The following is a 22,477-nucleotide window of genomic DNA, read 5'->3' as shown; positions in this document are numbered from 1 at the left end:
CCTTTCCTGAAAAATTTCCAAAAATTTCTTTCCAGCCTCAAAAGCAAATAATATTAGTACACCTATCTGCAGATCAAGTAGCAAATTTATATGTCACTATAATTCTCATGATGCTAAATGTAATTAAATAATATACTATTTTACCTATACAGTTCTATATATAAAAAACTTTATAATTAATTTAAAAATATCAACTCAAAAATTCAATGTCTCTGTAGTAGTTTAAAAGGTATTACAATGCCGTAAATGAATATATGACCCTTTCCAAACATCATCATCAAATGTTACGATATATCATAGCATCTGTGATATTCATATGTTTGTAAGCTCTTTGTATGTATCAAAACATGTGGTGCGTGGTAGAAATCTCCTCAGCGACAAATCGAAAGTGTTTAGTGAAAACAATTTACGTGTGCAACAAAACAACAAGAATGCACTGGGAATGCATTTACATCTGTTGGACGAATGTTATGGAAACAAACACTCCAAACCGACATTTCACGTAAGTCACATGCAACGTAAATCTGTAACGCAACCATCTGTGTGTGGCGTGTTTATAATTATGAATTATTTATATTTTAGGAAAATTAATCTGTAAAAAACACACAACATGTCATAAAGAAAGCGTGTAAACCGTCTGAGGATGAATCACAACGATTCGAAACCGGTAACAGTGCCCTTTGAATAAAGGAACTGAAAGTAAATTTGTGGCTGGTTGCTGTCCTAACGCCATCAACAGAAGTAGATGTAGTTAAGATGCAACAGAATCTCACTAGGAAACCAACTGTTTCAAAAAAAGTAGAAAGTAAGAGGAAAGTTCTGTTGCTAGGTAGCAGCCATGAAAGAGGTGTGGGCCAGATTTTGCAGGAAAAATTGGGTGACAGGTACCAGGTCACAAACTTTTTCAAGCCAAGTACAAGGCTTACCCAGGTGGTAGAAGATATAGGTTCCTTGTGCAAGGAATTCACAAAGCAGAATCATATGATGATAGTGGGTGGAGTGGGAAACAGTATGGATAGGGATCAGGGCTGCAGTATTGAGTGTGACCTGGTGAAACTAGACTCGGCAACGACCCATACCAATGTTGGGATAGTACCCGCTTTCCTGTGGCATGATCAGCCCCAGTTGAACCGCTGTGTCAGGAGGGTAAATATGGAGTTGGATCAGTTGTACTGGTTCCTGTCGAGGCTGTTGATAGGGAGGATTTCACAAGGCATGGCCTACATCTCAATAGGAAAGGGAAGGGTAAACTGGCAGGGTTGTTAGCGAAATCCATAAGGGGGGACACTAGTACTCATGGATGTACCTCTTTTTTAGACTAATATCAGTGTCCAATGAGAAGTTCAGGTAGGCAGGTGCTAAAGAGGTCCAAAACTCACAAAATTCTGACAACAGGAAAGTAAATAATAGTGTTACCATATTTAACCAAAATATTGGTGGATTAAAGAAAAAAGTAGATTTTCACAAAAGTAAAGTAAAAAAAATTTACCATTTTTCACCAAAATATTCCAGGACTGAAGAATAAAGTAGATGAGCTCCTGGTTTGTTTAGATGACACTGAATCTGATGATGTAATAGATATACTACGCCTGTCTGAGCATCACATTGTGTCTGGTATGGAAAAGGTAAATATCAGTGGGTTATAAAGTAGCTGCACATATGAGTAGAGAGAATAAGGTGAGAGGAGGAGTTCCCATATATCTCAAAAGTTATCACTGTGTAGAAAGCTTAAATACAAAAAAGTTTTGTCTAGAGCAACATATAGAAGCATGTGCCTGTCAACTTAAACTGAAGGAGGGCTCTTTTATGATTGTAACAGTACTAGGTCCCCTTCAGGAAACTTTCATTTGTTCCTGGAAAACTTGGATGCCTTGTTGTGCTATCTGTCAGATAGGGGAAAGCAAATTATTATTTGTGGGGACCTCAATGTTGACTCACTGAAAGTGTGTAATAGGCAGAATGACCTGGAAGTTTTGCTCGGTTTTTTTAATTTGTCTTATGTCATTAATTTTCCTACTTGGGTAGTAAAGGACAGCAGCACATTGATAGCTAACACTTTTATAGACCAAGATAGGTCTAAAAACATAAATTCTTGTCCTGTTGAGAATGGGCTTTCTGATCATGATGCTCAGCTAGTTACAGTATATGACATAGCTCCATTCAGTAATTCAAAGCTACCCTCCAAAGTTGTGCGTTCGAGTAATGACACAACAATTAGAAATTTCAGAGAAAATCTTCAGCAGTTAGACTGGGATGAGGTGTACAAGGAACCCTATGATAATTTGAAATATAACTTATTTCATGATACACTTGTAAGAGAATTTGAAAACTGTTTCCCCAAGAAAGTAGTTAAATCTTATTATAAGAAACCATGCAAAAAACCTTGGCTTACTAAAGGAATAAAAATATCTTGTAACCACAAAAGGGAACTGTATCTAACAACAAGAAAGAGTAATGACCCAGAAACAGCCAAATATTACAAAAACTACTGTGCTACATTAAGAGAGGTTATTAAAAAGTCCAGAATCATGTGCATCATGTCTGAGATTAATACCTCTGATAACAAAATCAAAACAATTTGGAATATTATTACAAGGGAGACAGGGCAACCAAGAGTACAGGATGACAGCATCACCATCAAAGCGAATGGAAACCTGACAAACAACAAGCCGGAAGTCGAAAACATTTTGAATAATCATTTTTTAAATGTTGTAGAGAAAATAGAATCTAAATGTTCATTAGAAGAGGCAAGGCAGTTAATGGAAGAGGCCTTACCCACACCATTTGATACAATTGAAATTCCACCCACCTCTCCTTCTGAAATTAGGAAGATAATAAACTCTCTCAAGACTAAAAGCTCACATGGAATTGATGGCATTTCCAGCAGGATAATAAAAGCTTGTTCCCAAGAGATAAGTGGGATTCTTAGCCACATATGTAATAGCTCTCTGAAGCAGGGTATTTTCCCAGATAGACTGAAGTGTGCCATTGTTAAACCACTGCATAAAAAAGGGGATACATCTGATGTCAACAACTACCGCCCAATCTCTCTTCTGACAGTCTTATCCAAAATTCTTGAAAAAGTAATGTATTTTAGAGTAGCTTCACACCTTTGTAAAAATAGAGTTTCAACAAAATGTCAGTTAGGATTCCAGAAGCGTTTTTCAACGGAAAATGCTATATATACTTTCACTGATGAAATATTAAATGCTCTGAGTAACCGGAAGTCACCCGTTGGGATTTTTTGTGATCTATCAAAGGCTTTTGATTGTGTGTAAATTATGGAATACTTCTAGATAAGCTCAAGTACTGTGGTATGAATGGGACAGTGCTGCAATGGTTTAAATCATACCTAACTGGAAGAGTGCAGAAAGTTGAAATAAGCAGTTCACATAATGTGCAAAAATACTGGTGATTTCTCAAACTGGGGAACAATCAAGAATGGGGTGCCGCAAGTTTCGGTCTTGGGACCTCTGCGGTTCTAAATGTACGTATATTAATGACTTGCCATTCTATATTCACGAAGATGCAAAGCTGGTACTTTTTGCCGATGATACAAGTATAGCTATCACACCCAACAGACAAGAATTAACTGGTGAAATTGTAAACGATGTTTTTCAGAAAATCATTAAGTGGTTCTCTGCAAATGGGCTCTCATTAAACTTTGACAAAACACAGTATATACAGTTCCACACAGTATATGGAATGACACCATTAATAAATATAGACTTCGATCAGAAATCAGTAGCTAAGGTAGAATATTCAAAATTTCTAGGTGTATGCATTGATGAGGTGTTGAACTGAAAAAAAACACACTGACGATGTGCTGAAACGTTTGAGTTCAGCTACTTCCGCTATTAGGGTCATTGCAAATTTTGGAGATATACATCTGAGTAAATTAGCTTACCACACCTATTTTCATTCTCTGCTTTCGTATGGCATCATATTCTGGGGTAACTCATCATTGAGTAAAAAAGTATTCATTGCACAAAAGCGTGTCATTAGAATAATTGCTGGAGCTCATCCAAGATCATCCTGCAGACACTTATTTAAAGAGCTAGAGATCTTCACTGTAGCCTCACAATATATATATTCACTTATGAAATTTCTTATTAACAATCCGAACGAATTCAAAAGTAATTGCAGTGTACATGGCTACAACACTAGGAGAAAGGATGATCTACACTACTCAAGGTTAAATCTAACTTTGGCTCAGAAGGGGGTAAATTATGCTGCTACAAAAGTCTTTGGTCACTTACCTAATAGCATCAAAAGTCTGACAGATAGCCATATAGCATTTAAAAGGAAATTAAAAGAATTTCTTAATGGCAACTCCTTCTACTCATTAGATGAATTTTTGGATATAGTAAGTGGGTAATTTCCCCAACACCAAAAAGAAAAAAAATTGAAGATATTGAGTGTCATGTAATATTTTGTGTAATGTAATATCTTGTATAGACACCTTTTATCAACCTGACACGTTCCTCATCATTACGAAGTGTCGTATTCATGATCTATGGAACGAGTACTAATCTAATCTAATCTAAACAACACATAGTCGAGGAGATTAGACATCATAAACCCTAAGATGCCGGAAAAACTGCCGCGTCGTGCATGATGTTTTAATTTATTAGTTCTGTACTACTAACCCTACTCGCAACGAATTTCTCGAACAGTATCCGCATATACAACTGGCTATACCTGTAAAATTATATCATTGTATGGCCCATAGTTAAAAAAAGATGACGTCATAAACACTGAACAGTGTAAAAGCGAATCTGACTTTACAGGTGAAATATGTGTACAAATGTGAGAGAAACATGTTAAATATATGTGACAAGTGTGTATGCAGGCAAAGCCGCAGGTATGAAGCTGCACCTACAACCCTGGACCGATTTCAACCAACCTTAGTACACATATTACTTACTATCTGGAAAGAAATAATCTTGGGGTGATAACCAGCAACCTGCTGTTATGGTGTGAGTGATAACAGGGAGAGAGAAGAGGGAGGACACGGACAGACAGAGAAGGAAAAAGAGGCGACTATTCCAGATAGAAGGGAGGAAGAGATTGACAGAGAGGGGCACAGAGAAATGGAAGAGGAGTAGATGGACATAGGGGGAGGATCAGATGGACAGAGAGCAGGGGTGGAGGAGCTAGACAGAGAATGGGGAGAGGAGCAAACGGACAGAGAGAGAGGGAAGAAGGAGATCGACTGGTAGAGGACTGAAATAGGCACAGACATGGGCAACGTCGGGTACTCCGCTAGTTGGTATATGAAGTAGACCTTCGGGGATAATAAACTATGCGATGAAAGAAAACATGCGTCATTGCAGAAAAACAAACAGGAACTAAAGCGAACAGTGATTCTTACTCTTATTCCGCCTCTAATAGTGTCAGAGTTGTGGACGCTATTATACGGCAGTATGATCGATTCACGATGCCATGCAGGACGTGGGGTGTGTACTATCAGTTTGTTACTGACTGTGAAATCTGAAAACCTCTGTTATCACTTATAATCTTTATTCGTTGAGCGTCTCGTACACTGATTGCTGATGGCAACTCAGAGGCATGTGTCGATCCCTAGGCAGCCGTGGTTTCCTCAGCAGTGCAAACGGCGCCAGCTGAGGACGCCAGGTGGCTGTGTGCTGCCTCAGTGAAGAACAGTGGCTAGAAGACGCTCAGAGGCCGGTTGGAGTCACCCTGACGGCAGACACATTCGGATGGCGCTAGTTACGTCCCCAGCAGCGTCAGGTCTAACAGCTGCCCGTACACTGAAAGCTAGTGGAGTTGGGGCTACATACAGACAAGGCCGGGCAACCAACATCGGTCCGTCGGCTGGTATGGAGTCCATTTCGGTGTTGGTAGCAGATGAACGCAGAATCATATTGATACGTCTAAACGGTTAATATTTGTGGTATATTTGCACAGCTTTGCTATGACCGTACACCGCCTCCAGTCACGTAGCGTCAGAGGCGATACAGTGTCAGGTACCAGCATGAGGTAATTCAGCTCGCCACTGAGGTCCGCACCACGCTGCCTGAGTCACATTTTGGCGCTAGCAGCGAAATTACTCATGCAGCTAGCTGCCTGCCTGGCTAAGGGTTGTGAAGTGCGTTCGGAGGGTTGTTGACGCCACAGTGTCGTGAATGGAGGTGTTGCTACAGGATACAGGGATTTAGAACACATTTCATTGCTCAAATATTTGTTAGCCACACTACGTTATAAAAAGTAAGTAGAGTTGTGTGGCGTGATTGGCTGGGAGACCCTAAGGAGTAGGTTCAGCCACCTAGATTGAAAGATTTATTTTCTTTCCTTCGAGCATATAATGGCATCTTTCCTTTGTAGTGTGTGAGAGTTGTGTGTTAATTGTATCTTTTGAGAGCAGATGACTGTTAAAAGTTGTGGTAGAGTGCGGTGTCATGTTGCGTTGTATGATGATGAGAGAAGGGAGAGAGTGGAACACTGTCCAGCAAAAAGCCTACTTCTCTCGAGTAGTACCAAGCTACTGGGCTTAACGCCCCTCCGGCAGATGGATCACCATCAACAGTATCATATACCTACACTTCACAGGAAATTGACGCAAAATCTATTGATCAGGAGCTTCTTGCCATTAACTCTCCTTGTTGTAACCACGACTACTTGTCGACTAAAAGTTACCTTTCTGTAAAATTTTGAAAACTAAGCTGTTAGTTGACGCTCAGATTAGATAGTTTTTAGTACTGACACAGAACCTTCTTTTATAATTTCTAAGCTTTTTGGTGAGTGTATCTTTAAAATTGTTAACCTTTTAATTTAGTACTTTTTGTTAACTCGATGTTGTATAACAAATGACTGTTTCTCTGTATGTTCTTTTCGTCTTAATAAATAGCAGATATCTGACGATGGTATTAGCTGATACGTCTTAACAAATAAAGAAATTTTAATTAGCAATTTAGATGGTTCAATATTCATAATGATCGTGGACTCATACAGGAAATTCATTTCCTTTACTAATTATACATGTAGAACTTGACTGAACGGGACCAGAAGCGACCGGAGTGGCCTTTCTTTCAATTTCTTCCTGTATTTAACAGTTCTGCCATTTCATCTCTCTCTTCCGCCTTAAGTGACTGATTTATAGTTTCTTTGTGATTAACACAGAAGTTTTTATGTGTTATTTTTTAGTGGCGTACACTGGAGTGGACGTTTCTGAGCGTTATTCATTCTCGTGCTAAACCATTCATGAGGGTCGACGACTTTTCATTCTATAGTGGCGGTGAAAGACTTCTCAGAATAGCTGGCACGGGGTCAGCTCAAGCTGCCACCGTAGTCACCGAGCTGACGTCACTTATACGCCAGGAATAAAATCAGTCTCGACACTTTTTGGACGGACGTTGCTTTTATCTGTCGCGGTGATGATGTTTCAGGTGTGATATTGTGGGTCTTGGCAGCGTTTTTCAGCTAACGAAAGAACATAGGTCACACCAGGAGACGCAACACAGTCATTATAATGCATATACGGATGAAAACTGCAAAGCAACGATTAATAGTTTCAGCCATGGTGAGCTGCTCACGACCGTCAGAAGTCTACATTCTGGAGGGACAAAAGGTCTCGTGTTATCAAGCAAGAAGTACGAAATTGTGAAGGAAACATTCATTGAACAACTAAAAAGGAGAGTTTTACGTCCATAATAGATAAATCCAGATTTCAACCAGAACAATCCGATTTTCTTATAGCACTTATTAAGTTTCCGTTGAGAAGTGACACTATATGAATTAGTCTGTATTATTTAAATATGTGTTCAGTTTTTTTAAATGGATAGCTGAAAGATGTATGGCTTCTCAGCTAACTCATTAGAAATTTTCTGTAATTCGATACGTAGAATGATCACTGTAACGTGCTAATATCTATAAAAAAGGGATTACTTTACAATCTTACTGCACCATATGTTAAGAAAAAGAATAAAGGATCTACGTTATAACATGTCTGGAGGGTACTGCCAGCTGAGCAGAACGCGTGGTTTCGATTTTTCGACCGACGTGCAGGCTTTCCCAAATAGCAGCACGTTAGAGCCGTCTAAAATTTTTACAACTTCTGTTCTTAAAATGACGTGTAACATAGTTCAGCGACATAGGGCGAAATTAGGATACTCGACTCGTACTGGGATCCGGTCCCATTTCATTAGTACGATTTAGATAGTCTCTAGTTTACTAACCACGCTAATCGTTTGCACAAATATTTCATTGTATGCTGAATGTGAGACTCGAACCTATGGCCACACTCCCTGAAATCGTGTTTCAAACCCTATAATTCGAAATGCAGTTGTTTCTGCCTGACAATATCCACATGCTTTCACAATGAAGTACCTAAGATAAATGATATGCGAGTGCAGACAACTGAAGTGTAATCGAACTTATTAAATTGGGATATCTTCTATCCTTTGTAATGATTAATCGAGCAGCTGAGTTTAAAATCTGCAGTTTATGAAGTGCTTTTCGACTAACACGTATTAAAGAAATCATTGTGTTTTTAGGTACTTCAATAACGGTCCTAGTCCGGGTCATGTAGCATCGTATTTGAATAAAGCCACTGTATATTACTTTTATAGTCCGGGTCATGTAGCATCGTATTTGAATAAAGCCACTGTATATTACTTTTATATTTTGATTCGTTCCCCCTGGGTTACGAGACGCGTATTTAGTTGGCTTTCGTTTACGGAAAGAAGCAGTGTGGTTTTGTCAGCAGTGGGAGCTGGCGTTGCTGCTGGTAACGGAAGAAACCATCCGCTGGGAACGTGTAGCCCCAGGCAGGCGATAATTCTCTCCCTCGGACTCGCCCGCCCTTCACACACACACACACACACACACACCTATTGACGCTCTCGCCACCCAACCCCGAGGAGGCAAAAAATGCTGTAGGGGTGTTTTTATATACCAACAGCGGTCCGGAGGTCCTGCAACCCGTGGGGCTCCTGGCCACAGCACAACGAGAATCGGCGTTTTCCAGAGAGAGTGGAATGCAACTATACTTTCCCGTTAGTTCTGTAAATCGTCTGGGGCTATAGTCCTTTGCATGTGAACCTTGTATTTGACCAGCCCTTTTGTTAAAGAATAGTGTAACACGAGACTGTGTTATATTGATACAATGTATGTTTTAATTAATAGAAAAAGCGTCTGTATTCCGTTCAATTGTCTCGGATACGTAAATACTATCCCTTTAACGTGAAATGTGTTGGTTACGATCAACAGGCTAGCGAAAATGAGTAGAGTAATAGACAAATATTTTACTTTGCAGCAGAAAACGGCAAAGTATTCTCGGAAAGACTGTGCATATTATTCCGGCGTGTCTGAGTTTTCAAAGATTCAAAAGTCGGCGTTGTTAATGCGTGTTAGTGTGGTGACGCAAGTGTATGCACTAAACGTTTACTTCATCCCTTCTCACACAAGAAGATGAGCCAACAGTTATCATCCCCGGAACCTAGCGGGATTAGCAGCGGAATCACTGAATGCAACGCATACCATAGAGAAATCTCCGAATACTCCGCGTGAAGCACCTATTTTCTACGTCATTCATGGCCCGCAACATTGATGCAATGCGGGTTCCCTCTTCAGCAATGTGTACTTTTTTAAATTTTTATATTATTTACATAAAATCTGTGAAGATAACGTCAAACACAATTTTATTCCGCCAACCTAAACTCTAAGAGATGGTACACAAGCTGATTAGTGTACTATTATCTGAACAGCGTAGTATACAAGGGGTCAGAAACAGTCTGATGAGCTTCTAAGGGCGTTGCAGGGTAGTTTGTGCTGGGAAATAATTTTTAAGAAAGAAAATGCAATATATTGCGCCATTTTCGTGTTAATTTGCACTGAAGTTAGCCAGTCAGGCAGTTGCAAGTGGAAATTCAAGCGGGCCGCCAGATACAATCAGTGTCGTTACTGTCACAGCGTAGATGATATCGCCGAGACTGCAGTCTTTGGTTCAGGTTTAATCCTTACAACTGTCCCATATCCAGTTTTTTATCGCTCTCTTTTTCGGTTTTAGGAAACCAAACGAATTACACGTTTGGCGACACCGTGTATGGCAGGCCACTTGAATTTGCGCACGCAACGTCTTGCTTGGCTAACATCAATACTAATTAACTCGGAAACGGTGCAACGTTTCAGTTCTTTTTCTTAACAATTATTTCTCAGCACAACCTACTTTGCAACACCCTTACAAGATTTTCAGGCTGTTTCTGACCACCTTGTATACGAGTCAAGACGTTAAAACTACACGCCATAATTGAATTTTTTTTGCTCCATTAAAACAACACGGAAGAACCACTGTTTGGACAAGTTAATAGTTGAAACTTCCTGGCAGATTAAAACTGTGTGCCCGACCGAGAGTCGAACTCGGGACCTTTGCCTTTCGCGGGCAAGTGCTCTACCATCTGAGCTACCGATGCACGACCCACGCCCGGTACTCACAGCTTTACTTCTGCCAGAGTAAAAAATCTCATTCTGGAAGTTAATAGTTAACTGACACCTCGTGTTTAGTGTAAATTCCAAACACGAAAATTAACTCCGGTTTGACTTTTGATTCAGGAGTGTCATGTCGCGCCGGTCGGTGTGGCCGAGCGGTTCTAGGCACTTCAGTCTGGAACCGCGCGACCGCTACGGTCGCAGGTTCGAATCCTGCCTCGGGCATGGATGTGTGTGACGTCCTTAGGTTAGTTAGGTTTCAGTAGTTTAAGTTATAGGGGACTGATGACCTCAGATGTTAAGTCCCATAGTGCTCAGAGCCATTTGAACCATTTTTTTGTCATGTTGCGGAGCCGACTGCTATGTCGATTAGGCTTAAGATCGTAAAGAATCGGTTCTACTGGTCAATCTCAGTATGGTTTTCATGCAGTAGTGGGCTAGATAAGTCTTCCGCCTCACATACGTTTTGTACAAACAGAAAGAACACGAAAAGACATGTATATATTAGAGCACTAAAACACAGACAGATTTCAACACCTATACATCCATCTGGAGATTTAATCGTTAATCATATTATTTAATCAAAACACGCACACAGAAAGACAAACCTACAAAAACAAATATAAAAAAATGGAGAGGAAAATGTCGGGATCCGCATTTCTGCAACTTGAGTCATGTCACTCGGCCCTCTCATATGGAATTAGCCCCTCCCCCAACACAATGGTCAACGGCCTTGCCACAGTGGTTACAACAGTCAGATCACCGAAGTTAAGCGCCGTCGGGCTTGGCTAGCAGTTGGATGGATGGCCCTTCAGGTCTGCCAAGCGCTGTTGGCGAGCGGGGTTCACTCAGCCCTTGTGAAGCTACTTGACTTGAAGTAGCGGCTACGGTCACGAAAACTGGCAACGGCCGGGAGAGCGGTGTGCTGACCACATGCCGCTCCATATCCTCATACAGTGACGCCTATCGACTGAGGACGACACGGCAGTCGGTCGGTACCGTTCAGCCTTACGAGGCCTGTTCGGACGGAGTCCAATGCAATGTCATATTCTGGCGTCGTTCCCCCAAACTTTTTCTGAAATTAAAATTTTCATTTTTAGAGCCAAAGTCTTCACATCATTCTTATGACTACTGATATTAAGTGGAAAATTATGATGGCCACCAAGGTGACAGACTGTTACCAGTTTCTTTGACAAATAACAAATAATGCAAACAAAACACCTTAATCTCTGTATCTACATATATATTCGGAAAGCCTTCCTACTGTACGTGGTGGAGGGTACCTTGCACCACGGTTAGGCATTCCCTTTTCTGTCCCACTCAAAACAGAACGAGGGAAAAACGGGTGCCTATTTTTTCCGTACGACCCCTGTTTTCTCATATCTTGCCTTCGCGGCCCTTACATGACATGTGCATTGATGGCAGAAGAATCGTTCTTCAGTCTGTCGCAAATGCCAATTCTCTAAACTTTCTCAATAGTGTTTCGAGAAAATAACGTTTTCTTCCCTCCAGGGATCCCTATTTGGCATTCAAAATCTGTTGCGAATAACCACACAAAGCTGAAACTTGACTGCCATGTCATACATACGGACCACATATTCGCACAGCGATAAGTGTAATCGTGGATTGTGTAAATGATGGAACTATTTTAACCACCGTAGGTGGTCAGAAATCACGGATAGCATTATAAAATTATGGACATGTTGCATTAACCATGAAATATTTTAATAGTCTCGCTCAAAGTAGGAACTAATTGCAGAGTAATAACAAGATTTTAAACATGGCTGCAACAGCAACTGTTGAATTTCTTCACGATAAAGGATGACAGCCAAAAACAGTTGCAGGATAAAAATTTATTAAAATATTATAGTCATGTTGTACAAATGGAGAAGATGTCTCAATTATTGACGACGCCTTTGGCATAATTGTTTTATTAATCTCCATTACATGATGTAATTTCAGATTTTTTACTTCTGATTAAGGTATGATAGTCATGTTGTACAAATGGAGAAGATGTCTCAATTATTGACGACGCCTTTGGCATAATTGTTTTATTAATGTCCATTACATGATGTAATTTCAGATTATTTACTTCTGATGAAGGTATATTTATATGAACCAAAACCTTGGTCAAGAAATTTTAATAAATTTTTATCCTGCAACTGTTTTTGGCTGTCATCCTTTATCGTGCAGATTAATAACTTTAGCAGCTTCGTGTGGTTATTTACAACAAATTGTCTTTGACGTAAGCTGTGCAGCACTATTTTAAGAAGATTGTATTCCAGTTTGAGTTCACGAAGCATTTCCATAATCCTCCCGTGATGATAGACTCTACCGGTAACAAATCTAGCACTTCATAATCCTTCGAAAACAAAAGATATTCTTGGGACGTGTCCTGTGAGCTAAATTGAGACTCACACAATAATATACGTACTTTAAATTTCAGTGGCAACACATGATCACGGTCTCCTCAACATTTGATAGTGACATCAATAGGTGAGTTTGCCTAGCCAAGCGCAAAATTATGTAATTAATGAAAACATTTATTAGACGTAGCTGCCTGGTTGAACAATACTGTGAAATTTTATTTTCCAAGATTAATATAATCCTTACGAGATCCCAATAAAGGGTAACTGTTAGAAGATATCAGTCCAAAATTATCAACACAAACTGCCACATGGCCGAGGGAGAGAGTTCAAATTTTACTATCCAGTCTCGATCCCTCACGTCATAAAGGAATGCAAATGTGCCAAATATCAAATTATAACATACTTGCTGGGCGAGTAAAGTGATGCAAGCAGGTCGCAGGCAGAAGTCCACCAACTCATTTTCAGTCACTTTTAAGCCTTGTGTTCCACGTCTGAAATCACAGCTGATGAAATAAACGACGGCTGCAGGTGGACCAGGGTCACCACATGATAGCACAGCAAAGCCATAACGTATTGGAAGCGTTCTCCATCACGGAAGCCATTTGATGGTAATGTTAGCACCGTCCAACAAGTCACAGGACACAGAGGCCATAGTGACGGAAACATATAGGATATATTGACATATAATTGGAAAAATGGAATGTAGTGGAATTAAATCAGGTGATGTTAAGAGAATTAGAGTAGGAATAAGGCACTGAGAGTAGCAGGCGAAATTTACTATTTGGGGAGTATAATAACTGACGATGGCAGAAGCAAGAAGCATAAAAAATACGGACTCGTTATATCAAGAAAGAATTTCATATAACAGAGAAACATTTTAACATCTAATACAAATTTAAGTGTTAAGAAGTTTTGTCTGAAAATGTTTGTCTGAAGTGTAACCTTATGCAGTCAAGTCAAAAGTGGGCTTCAAGCATGACAGACATTAAGATGATAGAATTTACAGAAACGTAGTATTATAGAAGAATTCGAAGATTATATCAGTAGATCAAACAACTAGTGAAGAGCTACTAAATCGTACCGTGAATTCAAACCTGTGCGGAGGCATTAAAGAATAGTTAATTCCGTAACGAGTTCATAAAACCTGTACTGGGAGACCAATTCATAGTAAGCAGGTTCAAACTGATGTAGGTTCTAGAGATGCGGAGAAACTTTCACAGAATAGACTAGAGTGTAGAACTGTATCAGACTATTCCGTGGACAACAATAACAATGGGAGGAAATCTTACGAAAATTTCTATGGAGCTTCTAGCAGGACAAGATTTCTCTTCGGTCTTTAAAGAAGATGTGACTTTCTTTATACTCTCCAGACACATTCTACAGGGTGTTCGTAAAATCCCGTTATAAACTTTTAGGAGTTGTAGAGAGGAGTGAGTACACAACATTTTGAATAAGGACCCATGTCCGGGAACGTACCGTTTCCCTTGTAGGACGGTTTCAGTTGACATGTTTAACAAATGCGTGACGCAGTACAATGCTTTGGCAACAATTCGAAAGGAAACATAATGAAAAATCCATTTATCGCGTAAGCAAATTTGCTTGTATTAACACTTAAACGTAAGAAGCGTTACTCTTTCTGCGGAGTTATAAACACAGATTATTTAGTTATTTTCCAGGGAGTTCCAGCAACGAACAGCAAAGTAGACGTTGAGTGACATTAGGTGATCGTCTGACGTAGTACACGTCATCTTATCTTCCTTGTTGCATACCAGGACAAGCTACTCTGAGACTTCTCTCCTTCCCTCAGTAGGCGTGGACGCATTACATATCTGAATCGAAACCGACGTAGAAAGGAATGGGAAGTTGCCAGAGATGGGTGCCTATCAGAATATTACGTACTCACTCCCCTCTACAAGTCCTAGAACTTTGTAACCGGAATTTCCGAACACCCTGTATAAGAGACTACTGGTCGGTTAAGCTTCTAAATGTGGACTTTAAGATCTACACGTGCCTATAGAACAGTAATCTCAAAGATGTCAGTCCTTATATCCAGGGGCCTCATCAGGGAGCAAGGCTAATGTTATACGTTCATTCCGCTAATAGAAACATTGGTTGCATTCCTTGAAATTACGGGTTGCCGTTTTAGACTAACTGTAAGAGAATGCCTATAACAAAACTGAATCTAAATATGTAACCGAGACTGGTTATTGCCAGCTTTTAGATAGATACATCCAGGACAGCGATACCCAAATTGGGGGAGGGGGGGGGGTTAACCATAGTAAACCATATCGACACGCAACAAATTGCCATTAGAAGAGCGCTGCAACAGGTATGCCCGCAGTCCGCCACCACATCTGCTCTAGCGACGGAACCGCTATTAAGAAAAATTCACTCTGCCTTGCTTTAGAAATATTAAAACAATTGTCCAAGTGTACGCAGACAATGTGATTGCCATTATTCACAACTTATAAGGTATAACAGACATTCAGAAGTTTATCAACGGATACGAACAACGAAACAGGGAGGCACTACTCAACATGAATAAATCGGCAGTGATAGCGTTTCGCAGGAACCACAAAGTCAGTACCATCCAGTGGTGGCGTCACGTAGCTTAACGGAAGCAGCTAGAGTGAAAAGCCGCAAACTACGTGCTTAATAATACAATTTAGGCTTTCACGACCCTTGTTTACTTATGTAAGACTTCCGGCTTTTTACCAGTTGGAAAAGTAGAGCAGATCTAGCTGGCACCGAGATCAGGTAAAACAAAATGAATGGATTAGATGTTATACAGAGAACACTCTTCGTTAATGGATACGTCTTTACGCAGTTGCAGCAATTTACTCTCCACCGAATATAATACCACGAAGTATTTCTGCGGAAGCGACATGTCACGTTTGGAGGACTTTAAGGTAACCCTCGCATAATGTCAACGCCATTTTGCACTAAATTCTCACGGCAACAGAGAACTCTATCATGCAGCCATTGTTTCTAATGATGCAGCCGCAGAGCCTCTCACAACGATTACCGGGAATAGAATATTACAATACGTATTGCTTAGAGCAGAGCTAAACAGGATCCAATTCATACTTTTAAGAACTTCTCTTCTACTAAACGTTCAGATAACGAAATGCCTAGCAAGGAACTGGATGAATGTCTGCATGAATGCAATTAACCGATATTCTCATTGAACGTTCACAGTGATTACTATGATATGGTAACATAATGAGAAATCAAGAAGATCTTCAAAATCCATTTGGCCATGTCGTCATATTGTGATTGTGACAAGTGCCAGACAGTCTCCCCGTTGAAACATTTATTTACTTACGAGGAATAATGTCAGATCTGCAATTAGAAAAGTTGGCCGTCATTAGAGTAACCACGCTTAATCGCATACCGATAGACGTCGCTTTGTTCCCGTTGCGTGAAACAATAGTTACGTATGAATTTCGGATATTTTTAACCTACGTTCTATGCATATAAAGTATCCGAACACCGGAGAGTGCCTCTATTATCTGCGCCAACAACAGTGGGAAGTTAATTAAGAAAACGAAAGAAGCTGGTCAAATGTTTTGTGAAATGATTTGTTTAAACGTAAGGAATGAAATATACACTATAAGAAAAAAAAGAGGCATCATGAAGGAATTATCTGAATGTGACGGAAATCGATAGATGTGATGTACATGAACAGACGAACAAATCATTACAATTTCAGAAAATTGTTCAAATGGCTCTAAGCACCATGGGACTTGACATCTGAGGTCATCAGTCCCCTAAACTTAGAACTACTTAAACCTAACTGACCTAAGGACACCACACACATCCATGCCCGAGGCAGGATTCGAACATGCGACCGGAGCAGCAGCGCGGTTCCGGACTGAAGCGCCTAGAACCTCTGAATTTCAGAAGAACTGGATGGTTTATTGTGGTGTCACCGCCAGACACCACACTTGCTAGGTGGTAGCCTTTAAATCGGCCGCGGTCCGCTAGTATACGTCGGACCCGCGTGTCGCCACTGTCAGTAATTGCAGACCGAGCGCCACCACACGGCAGGTCTAGAGAGACGTACTAGCACTCGCCCCAGTTGTACAGCCGACGTTGCTAGCCATGGTTCACTGACAATCACGCTCTCATTTGCCGAGACGATAGTTAGCATAGCCTTCAGCTAAGTCATTTGCTACGACCTAGCAAGGCGCCATCACCAAGTATATTGAAATGGAGATTATATCTGTACAAGAGCGATGTTATACAATTACGGATTAAAGTTAAGTATTCCAGAAGCTACGTACTTTTCTTTATAGCATTCATTACGTATCCTGTTTCAGACCTCACGCCAGCCTGCGTGAGTTTAAGCGCTTGCCTTTCGGCTTCCTCTCATTGTGTCTAGGCTGTCTTGTCTAGACACAACATTATTCAATAAAAAGAGCTTCACAAATTGAGGAAGTCAATAATGCGTTTGCGAGGTTTAATGTTGTATTGTAGAAGAACGACTTACATATTCTTCAAATGATTGAATTCACAGAATTTTATAAGAATGATCTATTTTTTACAGTAGTTTAAAAATAATATGCAATAATGCATGGATAATCCTAAAAAACATGATTATTTTCAGTTCGAAACTGCAAAAGTTTAATTTTTCCCGAAAAACTTATCTTTAAAGAGGTACTAATGTGCAGGCAGGGTACAGAACTTGTAACGTGTACTACTGAGGGGGAGGGGTGCTTTGTGAGGACAACAGTTTTTTTGAAATGCAAATTTAGTTAATTATTATTGTTGACTTTTACTCACAACATACTTTTTAAAAAGATATTAATGCGTAAGTAGGGTCTTGAACCTCAAAATATTGACCATCACATTCATTGTGGAAAGCCACATCTACTACTGAGACTTAAGTTTGTGTGTTAAGTTTAACTGAAAAATTTAAAACATTTTTGGAAACTGGTAGAAGACTTTATTAAAACCAATAAATATTTTTTAAAGATTCTGTACCAAAAAGTACCTGACTCGATTACAATATTTTCAGAAGATGGGCACAAATGAATGATCTATTATTTCCAGTGTTTTAAGAATACTACACAGCAATGCATTCATAATCCTCAACAATATGATCAGTTTCAATTCAGAACTGCAAACGTTTAATCTTCCACAAATTGGATATTGGATCAAAGAAGGTTGGGTAATATCATCGATGAGATACTGCGTAGTTCGGTGTAATGAGGAATGATGATGGGCGACGCATTCGAACGGAATCACTGTTAACGTCCACTATGGAAACCGACAGAGGTACTGGACATCGAATTGTTACAACAGAGGTTCCTGATCCGTTGCCGCTGTTATTGCTTTGTCACTAATTTTAAGTGACCCATACTTTTTTAAGCATTTCTATTCAGTTAAATATTCAGAACGCGTCACAGTCATTGCATAAGTATTACATAATTCCGATCAAAATCGTATGCACCGTTCTAAAATTATGTTTCCCGCCAATTTGAAAAATACAGTTTCGAGAAAAACGCGTTTAAAATTGTGGGTTACATTTTTTGTAGTTAAGTTAAACATACCTCTAGTCAGCGATCCCTGAACAATACAGCAATCCTTCCAGATCCAAAAGGAGGTCCTCTTCCTTCTTCTTCGTGGCCATGGTGGTCCTGTAGGCCTCTTTGGTAGCTTCTTTTCATCCGCTGCTCTGCTCGCTCGATGCACTTTTAATCTGCTTTTGTGCAGAAATTATAACAGGATGGTCCGACCTCAAATTCTAGCACTCTCATCTACATCTACATCTACATCTATACTCCGCGAGCCACCTTACGGTGTGTGGCGGAGGGTACTTATTGTACCACTATCTGATCCCCCCTTCCCTGTTCCATTCACGAATTGTGCGTGGGAAGAACGACTGCTTCTAAGTCTCCGTATTTGCTCTAATTTCTCGGATCTTTTCGTTGTGATCATTACGCGAGATATATGTGGGCGGTAGTAATATGTTGCCCATCTCTTCCCGGAATGTGCTCTCTCGTAATTTCGATAATAAACCTCTCCGTATTGCGTAACGCCTTTCTTGAAGTGTCCGCCACTGGAGCTTGTTCAGCATCTCCGTAACGCTCTCGCGCTGACTAAATGTCCCCATGACGAATCGCGCTGCTTTTCGCTGGATCATGTCTATCTCTTCTATTAATCCAACCTGGTAAGGGTCCCATACTGATGAGCAATACTCAAGAATCGGACGAACAAGCGTTTTGTAAGCTACTTCTTTCGTCGATGAGTCACATTTTCTTAGAATTCATCCTATGAGTCTCAACCTGGCGCCTGCTTTTCCCACTATTTGTTTTATGTGATCATTCCACTTCAGATCGCTCCGGATAGTAACTCCTAAGTATTTTACGGTCGTTACCGCTTCCAATGATTTACCACCTATGGCATAATCGTACTGGAATGGATTTCTGCCCCTATGTATGCGCATTATATTACATTTATCTACGTTTAGGGAAAGCTGCCAGCTGTCGCACCATGCATTAATCCTCTGCAGGTCCTCCTGGAGTACGTACGAGTCTTCTGATGTTGCTACTTTCTTGTAGACAACCGTGTCATCTGCAAATAGCCTCACGGAGCTACCGATGTTGTCAACTAAGTCATTTATGTATATTGTAAACAATAAAGGTCCTATCACGCTTCCCTGCGGTACTCCCGAAATTACCTCTACATCTGCAGATTTTGAACCGTTAAGAATGACATGTTGTGTTCTTTCTTCTAGGAAATCCTGAATCCAATCACAAACCTGGTCCGATATTCCGTAAGCTCGTATTTTTTTCACTAAACGTAAGTGCGGAACCGTATCAAATGCCTTCCTGAAGTCCAGGAATACGGCATCAATCTGCTCGCCAGTGTCTACGGCACTGTGAATTTCTTGGGCAAATAGGGCGAGCTGAGTTTCACATGATCTCTGTTTGCGGAATCCATGTTGGTTATGATGAAGGAGATTTGTATTATCTAAGAACGTCATAATACGAGAACACAAAACATGTTCCATTATTCTACAACAGATTGACGTAAGCGAAATAGGCCTATAATTATTCGCATCTGATTTATGACCCTTCTTGAAAATGGGAACGACCTGCGCTTTCTTCCAGTCGCTAGGTACTTTACGTTCTTCCAGCGATCTACGATAAATTGCTGGTAGAAAGGGGGCAAGTTCTTTAGCATAATCACTGTAAAATCTTAAGGGTATCTCGTCTGGTCCGGATGCTTTTCCGCTACTAAGTGATAGCAGTTGTTTTTCAATTCCGATATCGTTTATTTCAATATTTTCCATTTTGGCGTCCGTGCGACGGCTGAAGTCAGGGACCGTGTTACGATTTTCCGCAGTGAAACAGTTTCGGAACACTGAATTCAGTATTTCTGCCTTTCTTCGGTCGTCCTCTGTTTCGGTGCCATCGTGGTCAACGAGTGACTGAATAGGGGATTTAGATCCGCTTACCGATTTTACATATGACCAAAACTTTTTAGGGTTCTTGTTTAGATTGTTTGCCAATGTTTTATGTTCGAATTCGTTGAATGCTTCTCTCATTGCTCTCTTTACGCTCTTTTTCGCTTCGTTCAGCTTTTCCTTATCAGCTATGATTCGACTACTCTTAAACCTATGATGAAGCTTTCTTTGTTTCCGTAGTACCTTTCGTACATGATTGTTATACCACGGTGGATCTTTCCCCTCGCTTTGGACCTTAGTCGGTACGAACTTATCTAAGGCGTACTGGACGATGTTTCTGAATTTTTTCCATTTTTGTTCCACATCCTCTTCCTCAGAAATGAACGTTTGATGGTGGTCACTCAGATATTCTGCGATTTGTGCCCTATCACTCTTGTTAATTAGCATAGCGCCTGTTAGACCATCACGTTGTTGAAATTACATGTTGTCACAATGCCCGCGGTGTCGACTAGGTTTTTTTCCCGCTGTGAATGGTTTTCGGAGACACTTTTTCACAAACCGCCTTTTAACTTGATAACGCAGTTTCTCGCGAACATGGGATGAACACTGCAGAAAGTACCAAGAAGGCAACCAATTTCAACCTGACCAACCAACAAGTTTGTTACTAGCGAACAATTTCCTCATCCCACTAAACATGGCTAGAGGGGTTGCACAGTGGTTAACCCACTGGATTCGTATTCAGCAGGACTTGGGTTCAAATCCCTGTGTGGCCGTTCAGTGTCAGATTAAAGCATTCCGTGTTTCCTCAAATCATTTAAAGCAAATTTCGGAATGGACCGTTTGCAAAAGACACAGCCCATTTTCTTCCGCATCCTTCCCCATAAAGAGTTTTCATATCGTCTCTAATGACCTTTCCGTAGATGGAATGTAGGGTCCTAATTTCCCTCTCCTTCCTTAGAATCTGAGAGTGAATACTGAATTTCACAAACTTAACAGAAATAAAATAGTGAATTTCTCTACTGATATGATGTGTGCCTCCATTCTCCCAATCCCTTGTCTCGTCATTCTGTACATCACATGTCTGTGTTCATGCAGACGCTTTGGAGATGGGTAGAGAGAGAGAGATAGAGATAGAGATAGAGATAGAGAGAGAGAGAGAGAGAGAGAGAGAGAAAGGATCTGTGTTCATGTGTAATTTATTTTATTGATTTTTTTAACTCAGTGACGTGGTCTTTTGGTCTTTTTGTTCCAGGAGGGAAGAAGTGATGGCAAGATCAGATCAGAAGAATGTCTTCCTCTGAAGATGACGCTTATAAGGCGTGCAGGATGTTGGGAATCTTCAAGCCGAAAATTTTAATTCTAAATACAAACGAGTTTGTTTTTACAGATGTCTAGGGCGTAAAGTTTGTTTCAATGTAACCTCTATATTAATTTAGTCCACAGACACTAATAACTACATAGCAAATACAGGGCACCAGTAGGTACCCAGTTCTTTTTTTACTTTAAACTTAGTATGTTCTCACGTTATTGTCTCAGAGTTTCAATAAACCGAAGTCTGTAGAAGCTAATGTGTCACTTCCTACAGAAGCTGCTTGAATAAATTTGTTAGCAACTGAAAAATAAATATTCCAGCAATTTTCTTCAAAACTCATCAGGCCTTTGATTCATTTCTAGTTAAATTAGAAATTAGTAATAGCAGATACAATGACCTCTAGAGTACAATGGCTTAAACTAGAACAGAAGAGGGCATCGAGGAACTGAGCAGGGTCGTAACTTGGTTGGGCCTGCCGGGGTTATGACCCGAGAACAAGCGGTCCCTGGCGCCCAAATAAAGAAATAGAACAATTTAAGGAAAAATTAAAGTTGAAAGGAAAAGTGGAAACACAGAAAAATGCCCTGAATCGATGTATATACTTTTCTTTAGGATGTAAGGCAGCGCAGACGATCGTAACGCTATTTACAAGAAAAACACTTGAAACGAATAGCAGCCTGCCGTTCATAATTTGGACTGTACCTAAAAATACCAAGTACTTGAGAGCTGTAGTAGAAAACGAAATGATACAAACGCAACACATCCGAGGGAAGGGAGACATCATCTTGCAAACTTTCCACAGCAACATTACTCAATATTGAAGTTTAGAACCAACAAAGCAGACTTCTTTCAGCGTTATATGGATTATCCTCGTGCTAAATAACATGTAATATGGATATTAACAAACGGCATACAGCGCAAAATAAAAGTTTT

At 40.2% G+C, this 22,477-nt stretch overlaps 1 protein-coding gene across 1 annotated transcript in view; it reads left to right on the top strand.

Moving 5' to 3' along the window:
* The window catches only part of LOC126469650 (uncharacterized), a 191,995-nt gene extending 170,112 nt beyond the window's left edge, over positions 1–21,883 (top strand). The window contains exon 5 of the mRNA XM_050096774.1: positions 21,485–21,883. Within this exon, the coding sequence (XP_049952731.1) occupies positions 21,485–21,589 (105 nt within the window). The 3' untranslated portion in view covers positions 21,590–21,883. The remainder of the gene's footprint in view (positions 1–21,484) is intronic.
* The last annotated feature ends 594 nt before the right edge of the window (positions 21,884–22,477 follow it).

The sequence above is a fragment of the Schistocerca serialis genome, chromosome 3, assembly GCF_023864345.2.
Source record: "Schistocerca serialis cubense isolate TAMUIC-IGC-003099 chromosome 3, iqSchSeri2.2, whole genome shotgun sequence".
NCBI lineage: Eukaryota > Metazoa > Arthropoda > Insecta > Orthoptera > Acrididae > Schistocerca > Schistocerca serialis.
Note: the sequence above shows the minus strand (reverse complement) of the source record. Positions and strands in the feature narration are given on the sequence as shown.